Genomic DNA, 22,354 nt, shown 5'->3' with positions numbered 1-22,354 from the left:
GAATTAAAGGAATCAATGAAGACCGCTCACTGCGTTGAGTGACGATTAGTTCTACAATTGCTTTTTAGTTTTGTCAGTGTAGTTATAGCTTTGTTGACGGAGGTTCCCCCGGGTGCCCTCTTGTGATGGAAGTGTGATGAACCCTGCACTGTCGCCTTGTCTTACTGATAGATGTGATAGATACTGTATTAGCAAAGCTAGGCTGGGTCTGTAGATGTCATGGAGACCTCAGAACTTCTAAACTGCTGGAGGGACTCTACTGCGATCTGTCTGATAGAATTGATGGACTTTCCTTGAAGGATTTACGCAATTAAAATTATTCTGACCACAAATCAGATTGTACTTTGTCTTTGGAACGCACACGGAGCGAGGAGTTAGCCCACACACGTCACTGTGTTCTCCTATGCTGAATAAATCAAATACTACTAATTTATAGTCAATAAAACGAGAAGCTCCCTACACACACACACACACACGCACACACACACACACACACACACACACACACACACACACACACACACACACACACACACACACACACACACACACACACACGTCCCCTCTGTCACCTTTAACTGTGTTTGTTTAGTTTTGACCAAAAGATGCAGAGGTGATGCATGCTCATGCATGTTTAATATTTTGAAAAAGTGTATAACTCAATGTATGTCAATAATGTGAATATTTGAGAGGATTAGCAAGGTTGTGGGTGAATGGAGTCAGTCAGTATTAATGACATGAAAATCAACGAGTGCTCCAAATCCACTATAATCTAGTTCAAAGAGAGGGACATGCTCCTTTTGATAGAATTACAATTATTACATAATCCACTCCAGATTATACACAGTGTTGTCACGACTCATTCTCTACTACTGTGTGTGTGTGTGTGTGTGTGTGTGTGCGTGTGTGCGTGTGTGTGTGTGTGTGTGTGTGTGTGTGTGTGTGTGTGTGTGTGTGTTTAATTATCTGAATTAAAAAAAGAAAAAGAAATTATTATCTAACCCTAACTAACCATATTGTCATGCACTTGTCCTAATAAACTAACCTACACTGTAGCACTCAACACTTTGATGAACATTGTTACTCAGCTGATAGAGTTGTGCCCTTCCTGATGGCTTGTCGTGCAGAACTTGTAAGTCGCTTTGGATAAAAGCGTCAGCTAAATGACTAAATGTAAAATGTAATGTAATGTGTGTGTGTGTGTGTGTGTGTGCGTGTGTGTGTGCGTGTGTGTGTGTGTGTGTGTGTGTGTGTGTGCGTGTGTGCGTGTGTGCGTGTGTGTGTGTGTGTGTGTGTGTGTGTGTGTGTGTGTGTGTGTGTGTGTGTGTGTGTGTGTGTGTGATAGGTGTGATCATTAAGAGAAAGAGTGGAGAGATCCAGTGTCCCCTGGCGGTGGAGGCCTTTGCTGCTCACCTCAGCTACATCTGCAAATATGATGACAAGTACAGCAAGTATGTTAGGAACAGTTTGGGAAATGCACTTACCACCTTCTTCAGAGTCAGACAAGAAGATAGATACCAATTTCCTCTCTGTGCGTTCAGTAGAAAGCTGCAAGCTATAGCCTAGTTTAGCACAAATGAATGGTAGTGGATACGGACCAGCTAGCCTATAGCTGTTGGCCAGAAACACCTCTCCTTTGGAGTTTTAAGCTAAGCTCGTGGTCCCTATCTGTTCTTGGCTGTTTTATCCCAGGAACACCCCTACAGGGGTTTGTATATTTGTGCTTAGAGATGATAAAACGTCAGCTTCAGTAGCCAAAAGGAAAAAAATCTGCAAATGTCTTAGTAGCCATACGACGGAGCCAGCAAAGCTGTTTTTATTCCGATAGGAACTAGGGATGCTCGATATTGGCTTTTTTACCGATACCGATATACCGATATTGTCCAACTCTTAATTTCCGATACCGATATCAACCGATATCAACCAATACCGATATATGCAGGGTTTCCCCCGCCAATTTTTTTTATAATTTCAGGTAATTAACATTACATATCTCTTGTTGTGGAATTAACACAACATTATGCATACTTTTGACAATAAATAAAATCAGAATTTGTTCTTACTTGCTTGCCTGGGTAAATAAAGGTTATAGAAATGTAAAAAAAAATAAAGATTTTTATTTAATTTTTTTTAAACTGATACCGATATTTTCCGATATCACATTTTAATGCCGATATCGGCCGATAATATCGGTAGGCCGATAATATCGGACATCCCTAATAGGAACGTATTTTGGCAAACTTACCACAGGCTTCTCAGCCGCACTGGCAGGCGGAACCAGCAGAGCCACGGTGCTAATGAGAGGAAATTGCTCCAGTTGTTGCAGAGTGACTAACAAGTGACAAGTCCATTTGATGTCCAGAGTATGTTTTATTATTAGATATAAGAGCAATGAGATCTGTCTTTGTTGATATCATGAAGAAGGGACATTCCCCTCGCCTCGAGCTGATAACAATCCATCATAATATTTACAGACATGATGCCGAAACAAGACATCTATTATTTTATTTACACGCACAGAATCATATCAATGTTCGTTATAAAATAACAACAAGTACTTGTGTACTCTGAAGTGTACTATTCCTTTACTTTGACTCACTTCTTTAGACGAAGTGATACTTCACTGAAGCGTATGGAGTGATGTATTCCATCCCTGATGAATGTACTGTAACGGTTCCCTCCCCCCAGATACTTCATCTTCCACAAGCCCAATAAGACTTGGCAGCAGGTGTTCTGGCTGACCATCAGTATCGCCATCAACAACGCCTACATCCTGTACAAGATGTCCGACGCCTACGCCGTCAAACGCTACAGCCGGGCGCAGTTTGGAGAGAGACTGGTCAGGGAGCTGCTGGATCTGGACGACTGCTCCCCGGCGCAGTGAGGGGGGGTGGGGGTACGGGATGAGCGCACGCACGTGTGCACACACACACACACACACACACACACACAGACACACACACACACACACACACTTGCACATGTACACATACACGCTCACGTTTGGGGAGAAACTGGTCAGAGGCCCTTGACCTATACAGTATATTTAAATCACACGTACACACACACAGACATATATAAATACACACACACACTGTATATACTATGTATACACCAGTACATGGTCCCACATTCTGATAATTGTCTGTCACATAAGGATCATATGCAAACCAAGATTTAACACTTGCACACACACACACACACACACACACACACACACACACACACACACACACACACACACACACACACACACACAAACCCTCACTCACTGACACACAATGGCACCCACAAACACACACACATTTAACACATTTGCATTCTTAACATCCTTTGCTACTAACTGTACAGACTCTGAGGTCTGTGTCTGTCTACTGTATGTCATAATACTGAAACAGTGCCAAGCCTGTGTGACGTGAGAGAAGCATGAAGGTCTTCTTCTTCACGTTCTTCTTCATGTTCTTCTTCTCCTCCCTCTGTCTCTCTCTCTCTCTCTCTCTCTCTCTCTCTCTCTCTCTCTCTCTCTAGCCCCTTTTACACAGCCTGTTCAGCTTGTTCAAGCCATCATTCCGCCTCACCGTTCTGTATAAAATGTACGAACACAGAATTGGGGGGCATTGTTGTTGGGGGCTAGCTCCGGTGTCTGACGGCCAGTGTTGCGTTGCTCATATCAACACTGGTTGCACGCACGCTAATGACGCCACGTGCACGTGCACTCCCGGGCGCGTGCGCGGGCTCCCACGCATGCGCATAAATGTTGCCTCGCATAAGGACAGACTAAAGACAGTGCCTAATTGCCTCTACGAATGGAATGTAACACCTGACAACCGGCGCTATTGATATGCAAAGTAGCCAGGTGGGTACTGCGAGTTGGCGCATCAGTCGAGTGCAGCGCATTCCTTCTGCTCACAACTTTGGTTGCACGGTGTGCAACCCCGTCCCATGAGCAACGCATCACTGCTGACGGCATGCCAGGACAGGGGTGTGACGTTTTGATGATGTGGTTAATTCTATGGGGGTTATAGGCCTTAATGTAGCTTGTAGGACCACAAGTCTTTTCATAAGTGGAGACCACCACCAACCTGCGGGAATATTGCTTCGTCCAGCTGTCAGTTGTGACATGAAAGGTGGGATAGAACGAAGGCTGACCACATGATATAATAATAATAATAATAATAATAGTAATAGTAATAATAATAATAATAATAATAATAATAATAATAATAATAATAATAATAATAATAATAATAATAATAATAATAATAATAATAATAATAATAATAATAAGCTACATGTTTTATGAATATAAGAATATGCAATGTTAGACAAAAAAAACACTTTTACCATAACATATTTTGGGCAACAAGCTCACGGTATATAATCACCTGGCTGCCCTGGACTCAGAGCAGTAACTGACCAACTTGTACACCACCCTCAAGATAAAACAGCATCATCTACTGTATTTGGGATAAAGCCATTTTTAGGACATGGAAACGTAGGCTACATGACATAACATTGAATGACTGTTAAGATGGAGCCTACTTGCGATTAGTAGCCTATAGACATATCTAAGGGCATATCTAAGGTGTGACAAATTTCACCTCTAATTGCACACGTTTCAAAAGCCTAGAGAACGCGTGTCTTCATCATGAGTTATGTTGATTATATTTCCTTCAGCTATTACGACTCCTGCCCCAGTAGCCTGCCTGCGCAGTCAGCCAAATGAAAGGTCCTCTGGAGAGTTTATGTTATCTTCATGTGAGCGTTCCCTCCCTCCCAGTCCAACAACAGCGTATCATTTCATGGTGGAAATCTCCACGCGTTTGGAGATGAGAGTCGCCATATAAACCTTTACACGTCACGCCTCTGATTCTGGAACGCCGGCATGCTGTCACATGCAGGCGGCATTATGCCCCGATTTGTTTGGTTCAGTGTAAAAAAAAATGTGCTGTCTTCTTTATGGCAATATTATGGGATCTCTGTTTAAAAGGGGCTTCTGTCTCTCTGTGGTTCTGTAAATATTCTTCAATGTTACTACTGGACACTACACAGGCGGCCAACGTAAGCTGTCGGGACACAAGCCTCAACATGTCAACTTTCACCACATACACTTACTAAGCATTTGTACCACCGAGTCAACAGGAGCAGTTTGATGAGCAGAATATGCTGTGGAGGAACTGTTAATCTATAAGGTTCTGGTAAAGAATTGACCACTCATGGAGATGATGTCAGTCTCGTGTTTTACCTTTTCATTTAAAGACTTAACACATTGGATTCGAACCCTCGTCTCCCGTTTGGTAGCTCGGACATCTACCACTCCGTCAACACTGGGGGGGGGGGGGGTATAGATATTTGGGCTTACAGGGTCTAGCACGCCACTCTGCTAAAACGGTGATCCTTGATCCGGCAACAAAGGCTTTGTAAGCCAGGGACTCTAGTGTGTCGCACACTGCATGCAGAAAAGCGTCTGGATAGTCATGTGATTTTGTTCAGTGTGGAAATAATTTTCTCCTTCGTGTGTGTGTGTGTGTGTGTGTGTGTGTGTGTGTGTGTGTGTTTCTAGTAAATTGAGCTGCCATTTAATTTGATGATGATGATGATGATGATGATGATGATGATGATGATGATGATGATGATGATGATGATGATGATGATGATGTATGCCTATTGTGATCCTAAATGTTGTATTGTTATTCTGACTTGTGGAGGACTCAAATGCAAACTCAGTCTGGTGGCTTAAAGCTACACTCAGCAGTGACAGATTGTACTTTGCACCAATGAGCCACTGAATTTGCCTCTTTGCGTGTGACCTGATGAGGAGTGCATTCTGTTAATTTGCATGGGAAGCATCCAGTTCTAAATCAAACGCTTGGTGCTGCTGCCTTCACCTGTTCCCCTGTTTAATCTAGTGTCCACATCTACTGCTTGACACACAGCAGACACTTGGCAGACTGAGTAACAGTCAAAAGCACTTCCTTCCTCAAGAGATGTCCACTTACACTTGCAAAGTGAGAGCTGGCATTGAAAAATTAATTACAATGACTAAAGACCCTTTAAGACCTTTTACTTACACAATATAATGATATTTTCGTGGCTGTTTTTATCATTTATGATTTTAAACTTGAGTGATTAATTTCAGGGTGGGGGTTCTTCCTAATTGGATATAAAGTATTTTGGACCTTTCATGTTTGTTGTCGCGGTTTCACAAAATAAGTAACGGTCCGACGGTTTGGTCCAGACACCCATTAACCAATGGAGGTGCTGGTTTACAATGTGAGGAAGCAATCAGTTAAGTTATACCCAAAAAGCACCCACTGTCTTTAGTCCATACCACACTACCAAATTGTTAACCCTTTCACTGCGACAATACCGAAGGTTAACCCTTTCACTGCCACACAACAAACCGTCTGTAGTGTGTTAGTGAAAGGTTAACCTTCTGTAGTGTGGTAGTGAAAGGGTTAAGCCACACCGTACTGCTGACTGAAGCTTCATCAGGGAGTGAAGCACTGAAGCAGTCCTACGGTATATGCATGTCGTATGTTACTTATCCTCTGGTCACAGCAATTCACTTTGCTCAGAATGGAAGAGATGAGAATGATAGGGGGCAACAACTCAAACCATGTGGTCAACTATTAGCATGTTACCCAGTCATATCAGCTAGGGCTGGGCAAGAAGTCAATATTATTATTTATAGTTTTCCATGGAATCATATTGTGGGGGAAATTACGATACCAGGGTTCTAAATTCTGTTGTCAGTGATCACAAGCACATAAGTCAAAGATCAAAGTAAGTCAAGATTTAGTTTGATATCACATTACAATGAAGTTCAATGTAATGGACATCAATTGGATTATTGTGATTTTGGCTATATATAGAAAATATAATTTGTATTTATAATCATATCACTCGCTTCCATTGTGCCCAGCCCTAGTAGTATCAATGTGTTAATAATATCATGTAATAATCATTGAAAATGAAGTGTACATGTGTGCTAACTGAACAGTAGCTGTTTCTTGTGTGAATAGATGATGGAGTTAGTGGTGGAGACAGCAAAGGAGAAGGATTCTGACGGAGGCAGGGCTCATGCTCTTTCCCCATAACAGTCGTGCACTTTGAGGAGATTTGTAAAACTTGTGATAGTAACACGTTTTAACTAGATGTTATCCAAATGGTCTTAGAAAATCCCCTCCCAAAATATGAATAGACAATGACCTGTAAATATACTTAGATCGATATAGGCTAAAATTGGCAATAAAATGGATTAACGTAAATATATATATACATCTATAAAAATGGAAATGACAATGAGATTGATTACAGAATGTGAAACTGAATTTATGAATATGGATACTACATAGAAGGTTTGCGTAGTAGCCTAGAATAGAGAAGTATGGAGGTGTTGTGTGTGTTTGTTTTGTACAGGTTACCGTGCTGTGCGTGTGTGTGTTTGATTGTGTTCCTTCTATCAGAGATATCATCAAGATTATGATGTTTCACCTTTTCTTTAATGTAAACATCAATGTTTCTTCATGTTTACACACATTTGCTGTTGACGTGATCATTGTTCTCATTGTCGTCGTATGTTAACCACTGAATGTTCTCGCTATGTGTCACTAACTCTCAGTATCACCACAAAGTAACATTGTCAATGGTCACCCCTGTCATGTAATGTATTTGTCAACACGTGTTTATAATGTAACATTTTGTATTTACAAACTTACAAACAAATGAGTATGATATTAATCAGAATCACTCTTATTCACCAAGTATATGTACACATACAAGGAATTTGGCTTGGTCCTTGCTCACAAAACAAAGACAACACATCTAGACTATACCGGTGTATATGTATAAGAAAATAGTAATAACAAAATTGAATTCTTTTTTATTTGCAATGAATGTGGTTATTTATTTTATCTTCATGGCCTGGGGCAAGAAGATTTGTTTTCACACACATGCACACGCACACACACACACAGACACACACACACACACACACACACACACACACACACACACACACACACACACACACACACACACACACACACACACACACACACACACACATACATAGTAGTAGAAAATGAGAGTTTGATGTTTTACAGGCTATATGGTAATGTTGTTATCACCCCAGTTGCAGACTAAATCCTAGGGCTGTACCGAATGCTTCGAAGCTTCGATCATAATGTTGACATTCGAATTCTAAATCAACATTCAAATTTTAAAATTTTAATAAAAAAAAAAAATTATATATTTTTTTCTTTTTTCTATTCAATCTGTTTAAACCAATGGGGGTTTTCTTCACAGTTGCAGTTAAAGATTAGGCTACACTAATATTATAATATTATGCTATAAATCGTCACCATCACTTTCATACCAACCGTGCCCTTATTGGATTATTATGTTGATGAAACTGATGAGTTATATTCATTAAAGAAAGTTGATTTAATAAAAGAAAAAGACTCATTAAATCAGATGAATCACTTTATTCAAATTGAGGATTTAGTTTAATAAAGTAAAAAAAAAATTTATAGACATTCGCAGCTTCGTTCAAATACTTCGATCGAAGCTTCGAATGTTAAAAAAATGACATTCGGTACAGCCCTACTAAATCCTCTCCTTATCTTGCCCTCCTCTATATGAGGAGCCTGGTCCCTCCTCGTCTGATGTGTGTGTCCAATTACCTGTGAGAGGTGCCCTTGAGGGGAGAGCACATTAGGAATCAAGGAGTGTTTTATTTGGCCCTATTTCAGATTCTCAGGTTGAGCTCTAGTCATAATTTTGCCAAAATGAAAACGTAAAAATCTCTTCCTGTGATTCTAGTCAGCCAGTTGTGTTGATCAGCCATACACCAGATATCCTTTCAGTGCCTTTTCCAAAGAAAACTCCTCTCAGTGCAATGGTCTGGTAGTGGTTTATTGATACTCTAGTGGCCATTGTCAGGGTAGAATCCCTACTGTATAGACAATAATGGATATGGCATACATATGGAGTACATTGATAGGTACATTAACGTGTCACGAGTTAGTTGGGTCAGTTCCCATGTTATACTTATACTTGTTATAGCACTACATGCTATACTGTAAATGTCTTGCATCTTAGCTCCAGTGTCATCAAAGCTTTGCCATTTTAACTAACACTCACTAACACACATTTTCACTCACTCACTCACTCACCCAGTGAACTGGTACTACAACCGCATGCGCAGTGTGACGTCTTTTTTCTCCGTTTTCTCCACTGTCCCCTTCTCAGATCTGAGGGCATCTACTTGTTTACTTACTCATGCCCATCAAGTAACAGCCTATATGTCAGATCTGTGCCGAGGGGGGCAGTCACCACAACTATGAATGAGACATCTGTCTGTGTGTCTGTCTGTCTGTCTGTCCGTCTGTCCGTCTGTCTGTCTGTCTCTCTGTCTCTCTGTCTCTCTCTATCTCTACATCTTCTATTGTTCTCGTTCACGCTGTGTTGCCATCACCTAATGACGTCTGTGTCCACTGGAAAAAATCTATTGTTGAATGATGATATCAAAATATACTTTGTACTATTACTGTAATATGCTGTGTGATGAATCATACTCACTCTGGACACCTTGACTGTCAGTTACTCTATATCGTCGTGCCGCCGAAACGCTAATGGTGTAAAAGATTATGTCCATCTATGTATACTTCCTGCGCCACTGTGCTTTAAAGATGTACCGTCTAATCCATATGTCTGTTCTTGAGTGAGACAGCCGTCTGTCTTTCCGTGCAGTGAGGTACGTGGTTGTGTGGGTAAAGATGGCTGTGTGAAATTCTGAATCTAAATGACACACACTAATGTGATGAGGAATTAAAACGGCTGTCCTCAGGGCTTCTTACTTACTGTACAACCGTGTCATTCAGTCAGTCAATCAAATGAATGGGCTATAATATAACCTTACATGGTGCTATCAAACCACTATAAGAGTAATAGTAGAAAAGTATAGACGTGTTTGTTATCGTTGTTGTTGTGAGATCGACAACCGATGTGAGCCATATATACCGAGGGAGTTTGTTCAGCTGAAATCACCACAGGCTCAGGTACCTTCCTGACAGAAACGTCGGTCAGACCAAACGTTGTCTGGAAGAATTGAAAGCAAAATCACTGTCCTGATGGCAGAAGAACCCCTTTTTCTTTTCTTTTTTTTCCTCATTGGTTTTTACTTTTTGATGATGGCCGTGGGGACGATGATTGGTTGGATCTGGATGGATAATATATTGTCTCGGAAGGTGACAGAAAGGTGTGCGTGTGTGACGTTAGGTTGATGTGTGTAAATAACCAGTGTGAGCTGCTGGACCAAACTTACTATTATGGTGTCTGATGATGAGCTGTTGTAAGTGTCATACATATAAATATCCATCCAAGCTGTGGACATGCTTGTTATCCATGAGAACCTAGCAGAAAAGTGTCATTTGTAAGCCTAGTGTTATAACCAAAAAGGTCAAATGGAAAAAAAGGTATCCATACAAATGATACAATAGTGTGTTTTTCTTTTCTTTGATAGATTCTATTCAGCTTCAGAGTTGGAGACGTTTCCCAACTAGCTCAAGGTCACCTTTGTTCATTAGCCTAAAACACAATGGTGGCTTTAGTGCTAGGAAGCTGAATTGGGCCTGATGACTGGATCTAACTATAAAGGAAGGAATATCTGTCTGTCCTTTGATTTTCTTGATAACTGTTTATCCAATCGACTTCACACAAGGCTGTATTGCAGAGGACCCGAGAACGTGCAGTATATTGAGTGTGAAGTCGATTGGATGAGCGGCTCTCAAGAAAGCTGCAAGCGCCGATACCGGGGCCAAGCAATCAGTCCGTTCCGAACGGGCATGTTTTGAACGGGCACTGCAGTTTTTGCGTGTTAAATTAGGCCAGAGTGGGTGCTTACCTAGGATCTGTTTTATTATTTGGACAAGGGAACCTGCCTAATTGATCCTAGCTCAGATCTCCTAATCAGTTACATTACATTACATGTTGTCATTTAGCTGATGCTTTTATCCAAAGCGACTTACGACAGGTCAGCAGGAAGGGCACAACTCTTTTCAGCTGAGTAACAATGTTCATCAAACAGGGCTGAAACTTGGGTGCTGCAGTGTTGAGTGCATAGTAGTAAAGAAAGACATATTAGTATACTGTAGTGGGAAGAGTGCAGTTCAGCTTGTTGTTAAATCCTGACTTAAAACACTGGTTTTACACAGACACACACAGACACAGGCGTTTCATGATCAAAGATTCAGTTATCAAGCCCTAGAGGGAACAGAGTTTTGTACACTGTTGAGGGTGAGCCTGTCTGTCTGCCTTGCCATCTGAGGGTATGTGACTGCTTTAGGGTGTACCGTGGGTCCGTGTGATACTGTAAAGATTGTTTGTCGCTAAGCCTGGAGAACAGTTCCTCAATAGCCAAACAAAAATGACTACATAGCTTCCTTTAGCCGTCCGTAGCAAGAAATTGCTCCGGGGACTCCAGGAACCTATCCTCTCCATACATTATCCAACAAGTGCCCAGAGATGGTGTCGCAGTAAAGGCTTCCGCCTCTGGGACCACAAGTACTCCTGAAGGCCTATAGGGTCAAAGGGCCAGAGCCTTCTCTACTATGCCTCCCCTACTCTGTCTCTCTCTCAGCCAACTGTCTCAATGAACAAAATACTAAGCAGAATAGACTGCCCCGAAAAAAACATCTTACTAGGCTGACCTGCTAAGACATCCACCCGAAACTAACAATATCTGTCCAGCTAAAACATCCAATAATAATAAAACATCCAATAATACAATATCTTGCAAGGCTACAGTGGGGCTGGTCTCCGAGCCACTTTTGATTTATTTATGATTATTTATTAATTTGCCATGTTTGAACTCTCGAGTGTATTATAAAGAGTGTCTCTCCTGTGTGTGACTCCCTGTGTCACCTCTGTGCACTGACCCCCAACCCTTTCTCCTGCCAAGCAAGGACTGATGTTGTGAAGTGTTATTATGTACAATGTACCCCTCTGCTCTGTAGAGTCACCACCATTTTGCACACATCTAATAAATGTCGACCTGGTTTGGTACACCTGCCTCTGTCCAGTGCTTTATTGTGTCGGGTGGAGAGGAGGGCCTGTGATGGTGTCATAATTATGGCGATCCAATCAGGGGAGTCCTAAACTGATCATTTGTGGTCCTGCATTGATCAGTGGATGGAAGATGGCAATAAGAACGATAATAATGATACTGTGATACTAATGTTTATTTATAGCACATATCTTAAAAACAGTGTTTACAACGTGCTCTACATACATACAAGGAATCATTTTAAAAGGACAAGAAAATGCATACAAAATATAATTAATGAAAATAATTTAAGAATATATATTAGTGGCTGGCTATATGAGGGTATAAGCTAAATCAGTGAGTGGATGTTGTGAAAAAGAAACGACAAAAGATTATTGTTTAGCATGTAATCCTGAGCCTTTTGAAACATGAAACGGTTTTGTACTCTTTATCAATTGTGGTAATCTTCTCTATCAATTCGGAAAACGTTAAGCATTCATGTTCAGAGTATGACGATTATAGAAGGAGAGGATTTCATTAGAAATTGTTTTGGGATCAGAACATTCTTCATTTTCAATCAACAATGTTTTCATGGCATTTCTCTCTTGGTGGCTTTTCTCCACTTTACAAAAATGGGAAGTGTTTTGTTCACCCTCTTCTATCCTTTCTTTGATCGGATATAAGCTCCCTTAGCTTTGAGGAGGGGTGGAGGGCTAGAGATGAGGTAGTGGAGGGCTAGGGTTGTACAGAGATGAGGTAGAGGAGGGGTGGAGGGTTAGGGTTGTATACAGATGAGGTAGAGTAGGGGTTAATTTTGTCAGTTATTTTAGTTTTAGTCTTAGTCATGTGTCAAATGCTCCTTTTTCGTTTTCATCATATTTAGTCACCTTCATTTATTTTTCGTTTAGTCTCGATTTAGTCTTTTTGTAGTAATGCGTTACTGTGAAAAGTTACTTTTTAGTTACATAAAAAAAAGATTAAAAAAAAATAAAGTATTCAATTGCTCCCATTAATGCCCTTACAGATTCTTACAGTCAAAATCTGTTGATCAACTCATTTGCATTCACATCACTGAACTCTGCTAAGCAATGTGGTACTCTATACAAACACAAACCTGACACAAACACAAAGATAAGTTGTCCCAACGTAATAAGAAATGCGCCGTGCCGAATCAGACGGTTTGTATCGCCGCGTGCCCGCGCGTGTAGCTCGGGGAGTGTACGTGTTTAGGTTCAACGCGTGTGTATGTATAGGTTCTAGGTTGAAGAAAACAGTGCACGCTTAGGTTGAAGGAACGGCCTTGATGTCGGAGCATTTCATTATAAGCGTCTTGCAACGTTGGTTAAGATATCAATCGTGCATGAAAGGACTGTTTGATTTAGCAGTAAAGCAAAGTTAACGGCAACTGGTTTTGCAACTGGGAGCCAAGTCATGCTTTTAAATTAGTATTGATGAGATACGATTACAGATTCTTACAGTCAAAATCTGTTGATCAACTTGACAGTTTCCATTCATTTGCATTCACATCACTGAACTCAACCAAATGTCTGCGGTGGTATCTTGTATATTCTCTCTCCAAGTAGTTGGAAAACGTTTTCCAGTCCCATTTGCCGCTGTGTCGCCTGGACATGGTATCATGCTAACTAGATGCCTGAAAACGGGTGGCGAGTGAGTCCGGTTGCTGTTTTGGGCAGTAGATAGGACCTTTGAGCCAAGACACAATTTACATTTAACTAAAACGTTCTTTTCTTTGTGCACCACAAAAGAGAAATAGTGAGAATATCCATGTGTAAAAACTCGACCTATAGTGGGCGCGAGCACTATACATACCGCAAGTGACTGGGGAAATGAATCAAAGCGGCGCGCTCGCGCTACACACAGGAAACGGAAATGCTTCACTAATAATAACATGAATTATTCTAAATTATTTTGTCTCGTCTTAAAATGAAGAGAGATTTCGGCTAGATTCTATTTTGTATACTACATTTTGTGTCGTCGTTTGTAGTCAACGATATTGCATTAATTATTTAGTCACGTTAGTGTCACATGATCAACATTAACGTGACGTCAGGTCTCGTTGTCGTCATGAAAAAAAGCTTTGTTGACGAACATCTTTAGTCATAATTTTCGTTGACAAAATTAACACTGGTGGAGGGTTAGGGTTGTATACAGATGAGGTAGAGGAGGGGTGGAGGGAGGGAGGGACAAGGACAAGTGATTGAGGTCGGGGCTAATGGGGGTCACTGGTGCGTCATTAGGTGTTTTTTGGACAAGCACCATGGACAGCTCAGAGCACCGTAAGGTTCTATGATGGTAGAGCCTGTTAACTTGTATGAATGATTAGGGCGGCTACGTGGCGTAGTGGGCAAGGCGCTCGCCACGAAATGCTGGAGACGCTGGGCTCGTCAGTTCGAGCCCAGCGCTCCACATTTGCTTTCAGTTTAGCTGGTCGTCCGTACTAATACACATTGGCCGTATTAGGGGGTGGGAAACTGATGGGTGGGGATCGGGCGTTGTGGACAGCGACTCCTACAGGTCGGTTGGTGCGCCTGCGCAGTAGAATCAGGAAGTGTCGGGGGCAGCGTGAGCCTCCCACGCGTTACTCCTCGCCACTGAGAGATCGAGCTGCGCAGGTGAAAAGATGCGACTGCTGTTACCTCAAGTACCGGAGGGGACTTGTGCTATGTATGACTTAGTCCACATTGCAGCCGGCTTGTGGGAGGCAAGAAACAGCGTCCGTGACAGGGGAGGGTTGAATTGGATGATACGAAATTGGGATGGGAGAAAATATAGAAAATGGGAGAAAAAGTTGATCAAAAAAAAACTTGTATGAATGATTGATCTGTATGAAATACACCTTGCAGGTTAAATAATATAATGTGCATATCTGAAAATCATGTGAAAAAATTTGTGTGCGTGCAGACAGACAGAAAGAGAGAAATTGTTTTAGAAACCATGACTAAACAGGAATGCAAACTCTAAAGCCTTAAAGAGGAATCCACCTGCATCTAAGTATAGTGCCAACAGCCAATCATCTCAAACCACTTAAAAGGAGAGGCTTTGATAGATGAATGCTGTACAACAGGTTCCTTGATGAGCTTTTCTTTATTTTCTTCTTGTATCTGTGGCCATTGCTTTTCCTCTTCATGTTTAGAACACAAGCTCTCTATTTCTCTCTGTTCCCAAGAACCTGGACACATCACTGATTTAAGCACACAAGGAATTTGGATCCTTTTTTTTGCCAAAACATTAAAGGTAAGAATACGTATTGGTTTTATGGGTACAGATGCTCTTATAAACAAATATGTTGATGATCTGAAATGAGGGCCATGTAGACTCACCTGCAACGTCACAATTACAGAATCATTTTTGTGGTTGAGTCTACAAAGTCATTCAACGTGGTCCGGCAATGTAAACCTTATAGGCTGAACCACTAAATTATATGCTTATTCCATGTAATAGTGTATGTGTGCGGCTGAGTCTACAAATGTTCAAATAATTGAAATCTTAGTTCATCTTTATATACAAAAAGCTTGAACTATGAATTATAAGTGATGTTTATAACTTGTGTTACTGTGTATTAGAGCCTGTAGTACGTCATTTAATTATTAACCCTTACGTATCCCTTTTCTTTTTTCATTAAACAGACAAATAATTCTTTGCTTCCACCTTTTTTCTGAAATTGTGCCTTAGAGGAAATCAACTGGCATGGCACGTGCTCTCCTGTTTCTACTTTTTGCAAGTAAGTTTACCACAAAAGGTGTTTCTGAAACAGAGGGGTATAGACACTGCTAGAATGCATAATAAAAGCAAAAAACAGATTGTTTAGGGAACCTCAGAGACCTTTTTTCTTTTAAACCTGCACTACAGTATGTAACCTTTTCATGAAAATAATATTGCTTCAGGGTACAACAGGTTACAGAGTTAGACTGAACAAGTGAAAACCCTCCTAATAGTGATGTATGTGTATGTAATAGTGAATAATATGAAACACAGTGAAATTGCCCATAATTATGAGCTCTTCGGGTCATGCACGAAATCTGTAAAAGGCTACGGTCTCATTTCTAGAGCATAACATGTGCCACAGGCTGCCAATCATCCACAGTACATGTGTTTGTTTGTTTGTTTGTTTGTTTGTTTGTTTGTTTAATGTTTAATGTTTAATGTTAATGTGTGTGTGTGTGTGTGTGTGTGTGTGTGTGTGTGTGTGTGTGTGTGTGTGTGTGTGTGTGTGTGTGTGTGTGTGTGTGTGTGTGTGTGTGTGTGTGTGTGTGTGTGTGTGTGTGTGTGTGTGTGTGTTTCATCTCTGTTCCCTTTTCCAGCTGCAGCTGTTGAGTCAAGTCAAGTTACAGTGAATGAAAAACCGTGTCATTCCTTGGCCTTTATTGGAAAAATTGTGGAGAAAGATTATGTAAGACTAATTGACCAAATCCATTCTGTTTGTAATCTGTTAGCATCATGGATAATACTTTTTAAGAAACAAAGTTTCAAGGTCACACAGTGAACAACTTGTGTGTGTATTACATGTCCTGTAAACAACGGAAACATATCATGAAATGGTAACACTCAACTTTAGGGGGCATGTAACTGAGGGGTACAATTCCCTGACTGTATTGTTAGATATGGTATTTAATACCACTACCTCTTGTACTTTAACTTCTGGCCATCCAGTACATGATATAAGTATGATGAACACTTTCCCACCTGATGAAACGAATCCACACAAATGTACAAATCGAATATTTAATATAGCAAAAGGTATATACAACGTTCACTTGTTTACACTTATGATTTGAAATATGCACTTGTATGGCAAATGAGTATTCGTAGGTAAATCAACATTGAATGTCCAATCTCTGGTTACGCAGGGAGTAAGTATACAACCTGGATATTTAGGAAACTATAGCGATGGTACTTAAATGATTATAGCTGGATACACTAAGGGGGGGGGGGGGTCCCGCTGGTTGTAAGACAGTAGGAGGGGGGGGTTAGAGAAGCCGCTGGCGGTATCCCATCTGGCCCATGGTTTCTTGGGAGAATTCAAAGTCTTGAACACGGTGCCCACAGAACCTCGGTCCGCAGACGAATACAGCCGGACCCTCTGGTGGACGGTAGCTGCCGGTCCACAACGGAGAGACGTGAGGCGACCTCACTGGTGTAGAGCGCCGTCTCACCTGGAGTCCTCTCCGGGGGGTAGTTCCAACACTCCGCAGTGTTGGCCGTTATCCATGGAATAATCAAAGCACCCAAAGCATAATCCAAGCCGTGGAAGGCTCGCCGTCGTCCGGGTAGAGTAATCCAATATACAGGTCCAGTCGCCCTGGCCCGGAGCTCCTCGGATGCAAGCACCACTAGGGGTCTGCCCAGCCTGGTTAAGCGTCCAGATAACGTCAGGAACGATGGGGGTACTGATAACTTTATAACTCTAACCGAACGATGCACCATACATAAATAGACTATTATTAGCTTAATAGAATACGTCCAACTCGACGGTATAGTGCCAAACTATGACTATTCAACTATTAATCCGCACGATATCTCAATGCCTATTCTGAGGCCAAGTAGGCCTTACTACACCACACGTGCGTCGTGGGTGAGGCTTCGCGTCTGTCACTCTGTTGGAGGGTAAAGAACTGGACTAAAAGAAAGTTCTACTTTACTTGCGCCATATATATATGCGCTATGAACAAATAGTACCATTCGTATTTCGCCAGACGTATTCCTACGCGGAACCGGGGCTTGCCACGACATGTTGGGCGGCACGATTGAACTTGAACCTAGGGGTATGGCAACCTGGCGCCAGGTTCTCGTCCAATGGTAGAATGAAACTATTATGGGCTGTTTAGTAGACTAAAGGGATATTCAGTGCATATTGTACAAGGAATATACAGGGGATATCAAACGATATACAAATACTATTTAAATATATATATATAAATAAACATATATATTCGGTTTAATCTGATCCTTCACAACAGCCGCCCCCTAATTAGTCCCACCTAATTAGCTAAGCAGAGACAGATTAACCGCACTGTCTACCACTCAAGGTCCGCTGTAAGGGTCAGTCAACTCACACAGTCATGGGGTCATGGTCATCATCGATAGTATCTGGGAGTCGGGGCAGTTCTATGAGCCTCGCCACAGGTCGTGTGTACGTGCGCCCTTGGACGAGTACTTCAGCTGCTCGGACCTTGCCATCGGCACCGGTGATCACTTTGCTTACGCGGCCAGCCGGCCACATAGCTCTGGGTAGTGACTGGTCAATAATCATGACGACTGTTCCTTCTGTCAAATTGTCTCTCTCTTTTACCCACTTCTGGCAGGTCTGTAGAGACGGTAGGTAGTGGAGTAGGAAGCTGCTCCAAAACTTGTCAGCTAGTACTTGACTGTACCTCCACATTCTTCGGCCGTTCGCTTCTTCAGGCCTGTACATTGTCTGGGGTAGCGCGGGGTCCAGCCGCCCCATTAGGAGTGTGTTGGGGGTGACTGGGTCGACATCTGCTACATCACTGGAGACGTAACCGAGGGGCTTTGAGTTCAATACTCCCTCGATCTCCGTGAGGACTGTCATTAGGACTTCCTCCGCCACAGTCTGGGCCCCAAGCACGGCGTACAGGGCTGTCTTTATAGAACGTACTTCTCGTTCCCAGGTTCCACCGAAGTGGGGTGCGTTCGGGGGATTAAACTGGAAGTCAATCTGGGATGGAGCGAGGTGGGTCTTAAGTTCTGGGCCCATAGCTTGGAAGCTCTCTCTCAGCTCTCTTTCTCCGCCTTTGAAGTTTGTCCCGTGATCAGACAACAATGTAGACGGTTTTCCTTTCCGTGATGTGAATCTTCGGAAGGCCATAAGGAATGAGTCTGTGCTCATGGTCGGAAGGAGCTCGATATGTATCGCTCTGGTGGTCATGCATTTGAATACAATACCCCACCGCTTCTCGGTTCCTCTTCCTCTCTTTATATACAACGGGCCAAAGCAGTCCATGCCTGTGGAGTGGAATGGCTTGTCGCCGATTCGGAGGCGACAGGGGGGTAAGTCAGCCATCCGTGGTATGCTGGGCTGCGCGCGCCACTTACGGCAGTCTAGACAGGTTCGCTGGAAGCGCCGTACTGCTTCTCTCCCTTGCAGTATCCAATAACGACGTCTGATCTCCGCGAAGACTCTCTCTGCTCCTGCGTGGTGTACATCCTCGTCGTATTTCTTTATGATCAGCTCTGTGACCTTGTGTCGGCTGTTCAAGACGATCGGGTACTTAATATCATCCGGTAGATCGGGGGCTCTCCGCAGGCGACCACCCACTCTGATGAGATTATGGGCGTCACTCTCTGGTGCCAGGTGGAGCAGTCTGCTGTCTGATGGGACGGGGTTTCCTCCCTGTAGACAGTCTAGCTCATCGGGGAACGAGTCTCTCTGGGCTCGTTGTAGTAGAAGAAGTTCTGCTTCTTCGTAGTCAGCTGCTGACATGTCAGTGGTGGACTGAATCTCTGGGTGGTGCCGCAGGAATGTTCTTTGCTGCGCACTCGCTAGGGTAATGCAGTCATCTATGTTGGGGTCTGTGGAGGCGACTGTGCTCAGTCCACAGAACATAGGTTTCTTGTTCTCAGCCTCCTCGTTACTTGCTTCCCGTGGGGTGGGCGTAGGCCACTCTCCTTCCGGGAGCTTGAGGAATTCTGGTCCGTCACTGTAGATGTTGCGACGGGTTAGGTCATCCAGAGACATTCCCCGGGTGATGACGTCAGCTGGGTTGTGTTTGGTGTCCACATACCGCCAGCTCGCTGCTTCTGTTAGCTCTTGAATCTCGGTGACTCTGACTCCCACGAAGACTTTGTATCTGCATGAATCAGACTTGATCCATGTGAGTACTGTCGTGGAATCTGACCACAAGATTGTTCTGTGCACCGGAATGGTGAGTTCACGTTGGATTAACGTGGCTAGATGCGCTCCTGCGAGGGCTGCGCAGAGCTCTAGACGTGGGATAGATTGTTGCTTTCGTGGGGCTATTCTTGAGCGGGCCAGGATGAAAGCAGTGTGTATCTTTCCTCCCTTCTCTTGGGCACGCAAGTAGGTCACCGATCCATAGGCTACTTCGGAGGCGTCGCTGAAGACGTGTAGATCAATCTCGCATGTCTCTGGCCTCACTGTGGATGGGAAGTAGCTACGGCGTATATTGACGCCTGGGAGTGAGCGGAGTTCCGTCTCCCACTCTCTCCATGTTGAGGCAAGGTGTGCGGGTATTGGGTCGTCCCAGCCCTGGTCCTTGTCCCATAGTGCTCGTACAATCATCTTTGCCCTGGTGGTGTAAGGTAGAATACATCCCAACGGGTCATATTGTCTGGCGAGTGTTCTGTACACACTCCGTCTGGTGGTCGGTATCGCCGTCGACCTTCCCTGCTCTGGAGCCAAGGGTTTGTGTCTATAGTGGAGCGAGTCTGTTTTGAAGCGCCAGACTAGTCCTAGTGTCATTTCTTGGGCTTCTCCTGGGATGGTCGCCATCCAGGTTTCGCTGCTGGCAGCCTTGTCCGCGGGGGAGAGGCTGCGCAATACGTGCGGGTCACTGCTGGCCCACTGCCTGAGATCAAAGCCGCCTTTGATCAGGGAGGCGCGTAACTTGATTAGGAGAGCCTCGGCTTCTTCTTGAGTCGAAACGCTTTGTAAACAGTTGTCCACGTAGAAACTGTTCTTCACACTGTGGTGGACCTCTTCATCTGCTGTTGGGTCCTCTGCGACGTGTTTCTGTAGTGCAAATGTAGCACAGCACGGGCTGCATGTGGTTCCGAAGGGGAGTACTTCCCACTGGTAGATGGCTGGGTTCTCATCTCCGATCCTCTCTCTCCATAGGAACCGCAGCAGGGGCTTGTCCTCCTCTACTAGTCTCACCTGCAAGAACATCCCTTTGATATCCCCGCTGATAGCCACCTTGTCCTGGCGGAAGCGCAGTAGCACGCCTAGTAGGGAGGGGCCGAGTGTGGGGCCGGGCAAGAGCTCTTTATTCAGATTTTGGGATCCGATCTGGTAGCTGCAGTTAAACACAATGCGATCCTTGCCGTTGTGATGGACCTTGTGATGCGGCACGTACCATGATTCGGTCGTCTGATCGGCCTCTTTAATGTCAATCTTTGTTACGTGTCCCGCTGTGATTAGCTTCTCAATCTCAGCGCGGTACACACTCTCTTGAGCGGGGTCTTTGGCTAGGCGCCGCTCCGTGTTCAATAGATAGCGCTCCGTGGCGTCTTTCTTTGCGTGAAAGGTGGGCATTCCCTCTCGCCTCAGGAGTGGAGTTGCGTATCTCATCACTCCGCCGACTGTGACTCTCTTTGTCCCCTGCTCGAGTAGGTTGATGGCGTAAATGTCTTCTTTAGAACGAATATCTTTCTTTTCGTTCTTAAAGGGCATTGTCTCTAGTGTCCATAGCCTCTCGACATGCTGCAGGAGAGTGGTGTCTTCTTCTGTCGTTCTGGAGTGGAGGCAGCTAGTGGCTGCTGTTCGGTTGAGAGATTTAGCGAGGGGGCCTTGTAGGGTCCACCCTAGGCGGGTCTCGACTGCTGCAGGACAGCCTCGGGGTCCTGTATGGACCCGGTCAATCGGGACTATGAGTTCTGCATGGTCGGAGCCTATCAGCAGGGTCGGGGTAGCGCCGTCTATGAGCGGGATAGGTAATTGGCGCAGGTGCACATATTTATCCATCAACTTGGCGACAGGGTAGGTGTACTGCGATAGTCCTATTTCTTGGCTGGTGAAAGCATTTGTGATCTTGTACCGTCGCTCTGGCTGCCCGTTTGCTGCGATAGTGAAGGAGACATTCTCGCCCTTTATCGTCTTTAAATCTCTTCTTATTGTCCGAATCGTCATTTCGTTCTTGCTCCCCCGCAGTCCCAGCTGGGCCGCAGCGGACGCGAGCAGAAGGGTCTTCTCTGACCCGTCATCAAGGACGGCGTAAGTGTCCATGACTTTATCTTGGTAGCTCAATGTCACACGGACTACCTTTAAGAGCACTTGGGCGCCGCTGCTGCTGGCGGGGTCAATGTACATGACACTTGCCTTGGTGCCGCTCGATGGTGCAGGTGGAGGCCGTCTTCTGTTACTGTCGTGTAGTATATCTAGATGGGCTCCATCGCACCGACTGCACCGTTTCTTTAGGCGGCATTCGGCTGCCATGTGTGGCCGCGCACATCGGTAACAGCGCCTGTTGGACTTTATCCATTGACTCACTTCTACTGCATTCATCTTTGTGAATAGGTCACATTGTGACAGCCAGTGTTCTTTCTCACAGTAGGGACACGCTATCTTCCACTTCTCTTTTCTCGAGT

At 43.7% G+C, this 22,354-nt stretch overlaps 1 protein-coding gene across 1 annotated transcript in view; it reads left to right on the top strand.

The window, feature by feature from the left end:
- The window catches only part of pgbd5 (piggyBac transposable element derived 5), a gene marked incomplete at both ends in the record, with an annotated part of 53,350 nt that extends 50,466 nt beyond the window's left edge, over nt 1–2,884 (top strand). Inside the window, 2 exon segments of the mRNA XM_084321767.1 lie at nt 1,346–1,451; nt 2,689–2,884. Of these exon segments, the coding sequence (XP_084177893.1) occupies nt 1,346–1,451; nt 2,689–2,884 (302 nt within the window).
- Between the last annotated feature and the right edge of the window lie 19,470 nt (nt 2,885–22,354).

Source organism: Notolepis coatsorum (assembly GCF_963971535.1).
Source record: "Notolepis coatsorum genome assembly, chromosome: 9".
In the NCBI taxonomy this organism is placed as follows: Eukaryota; Metazoa; Chordata; class Actinopteri; order Aulopiformes; family Paralepididae; genus Notolepis; species Notolepis coatsorum.
Note: the sequence above shows the minus strand (reverse complement) of the source record. Positions and strands in the feature narration are given on the sequence as shown.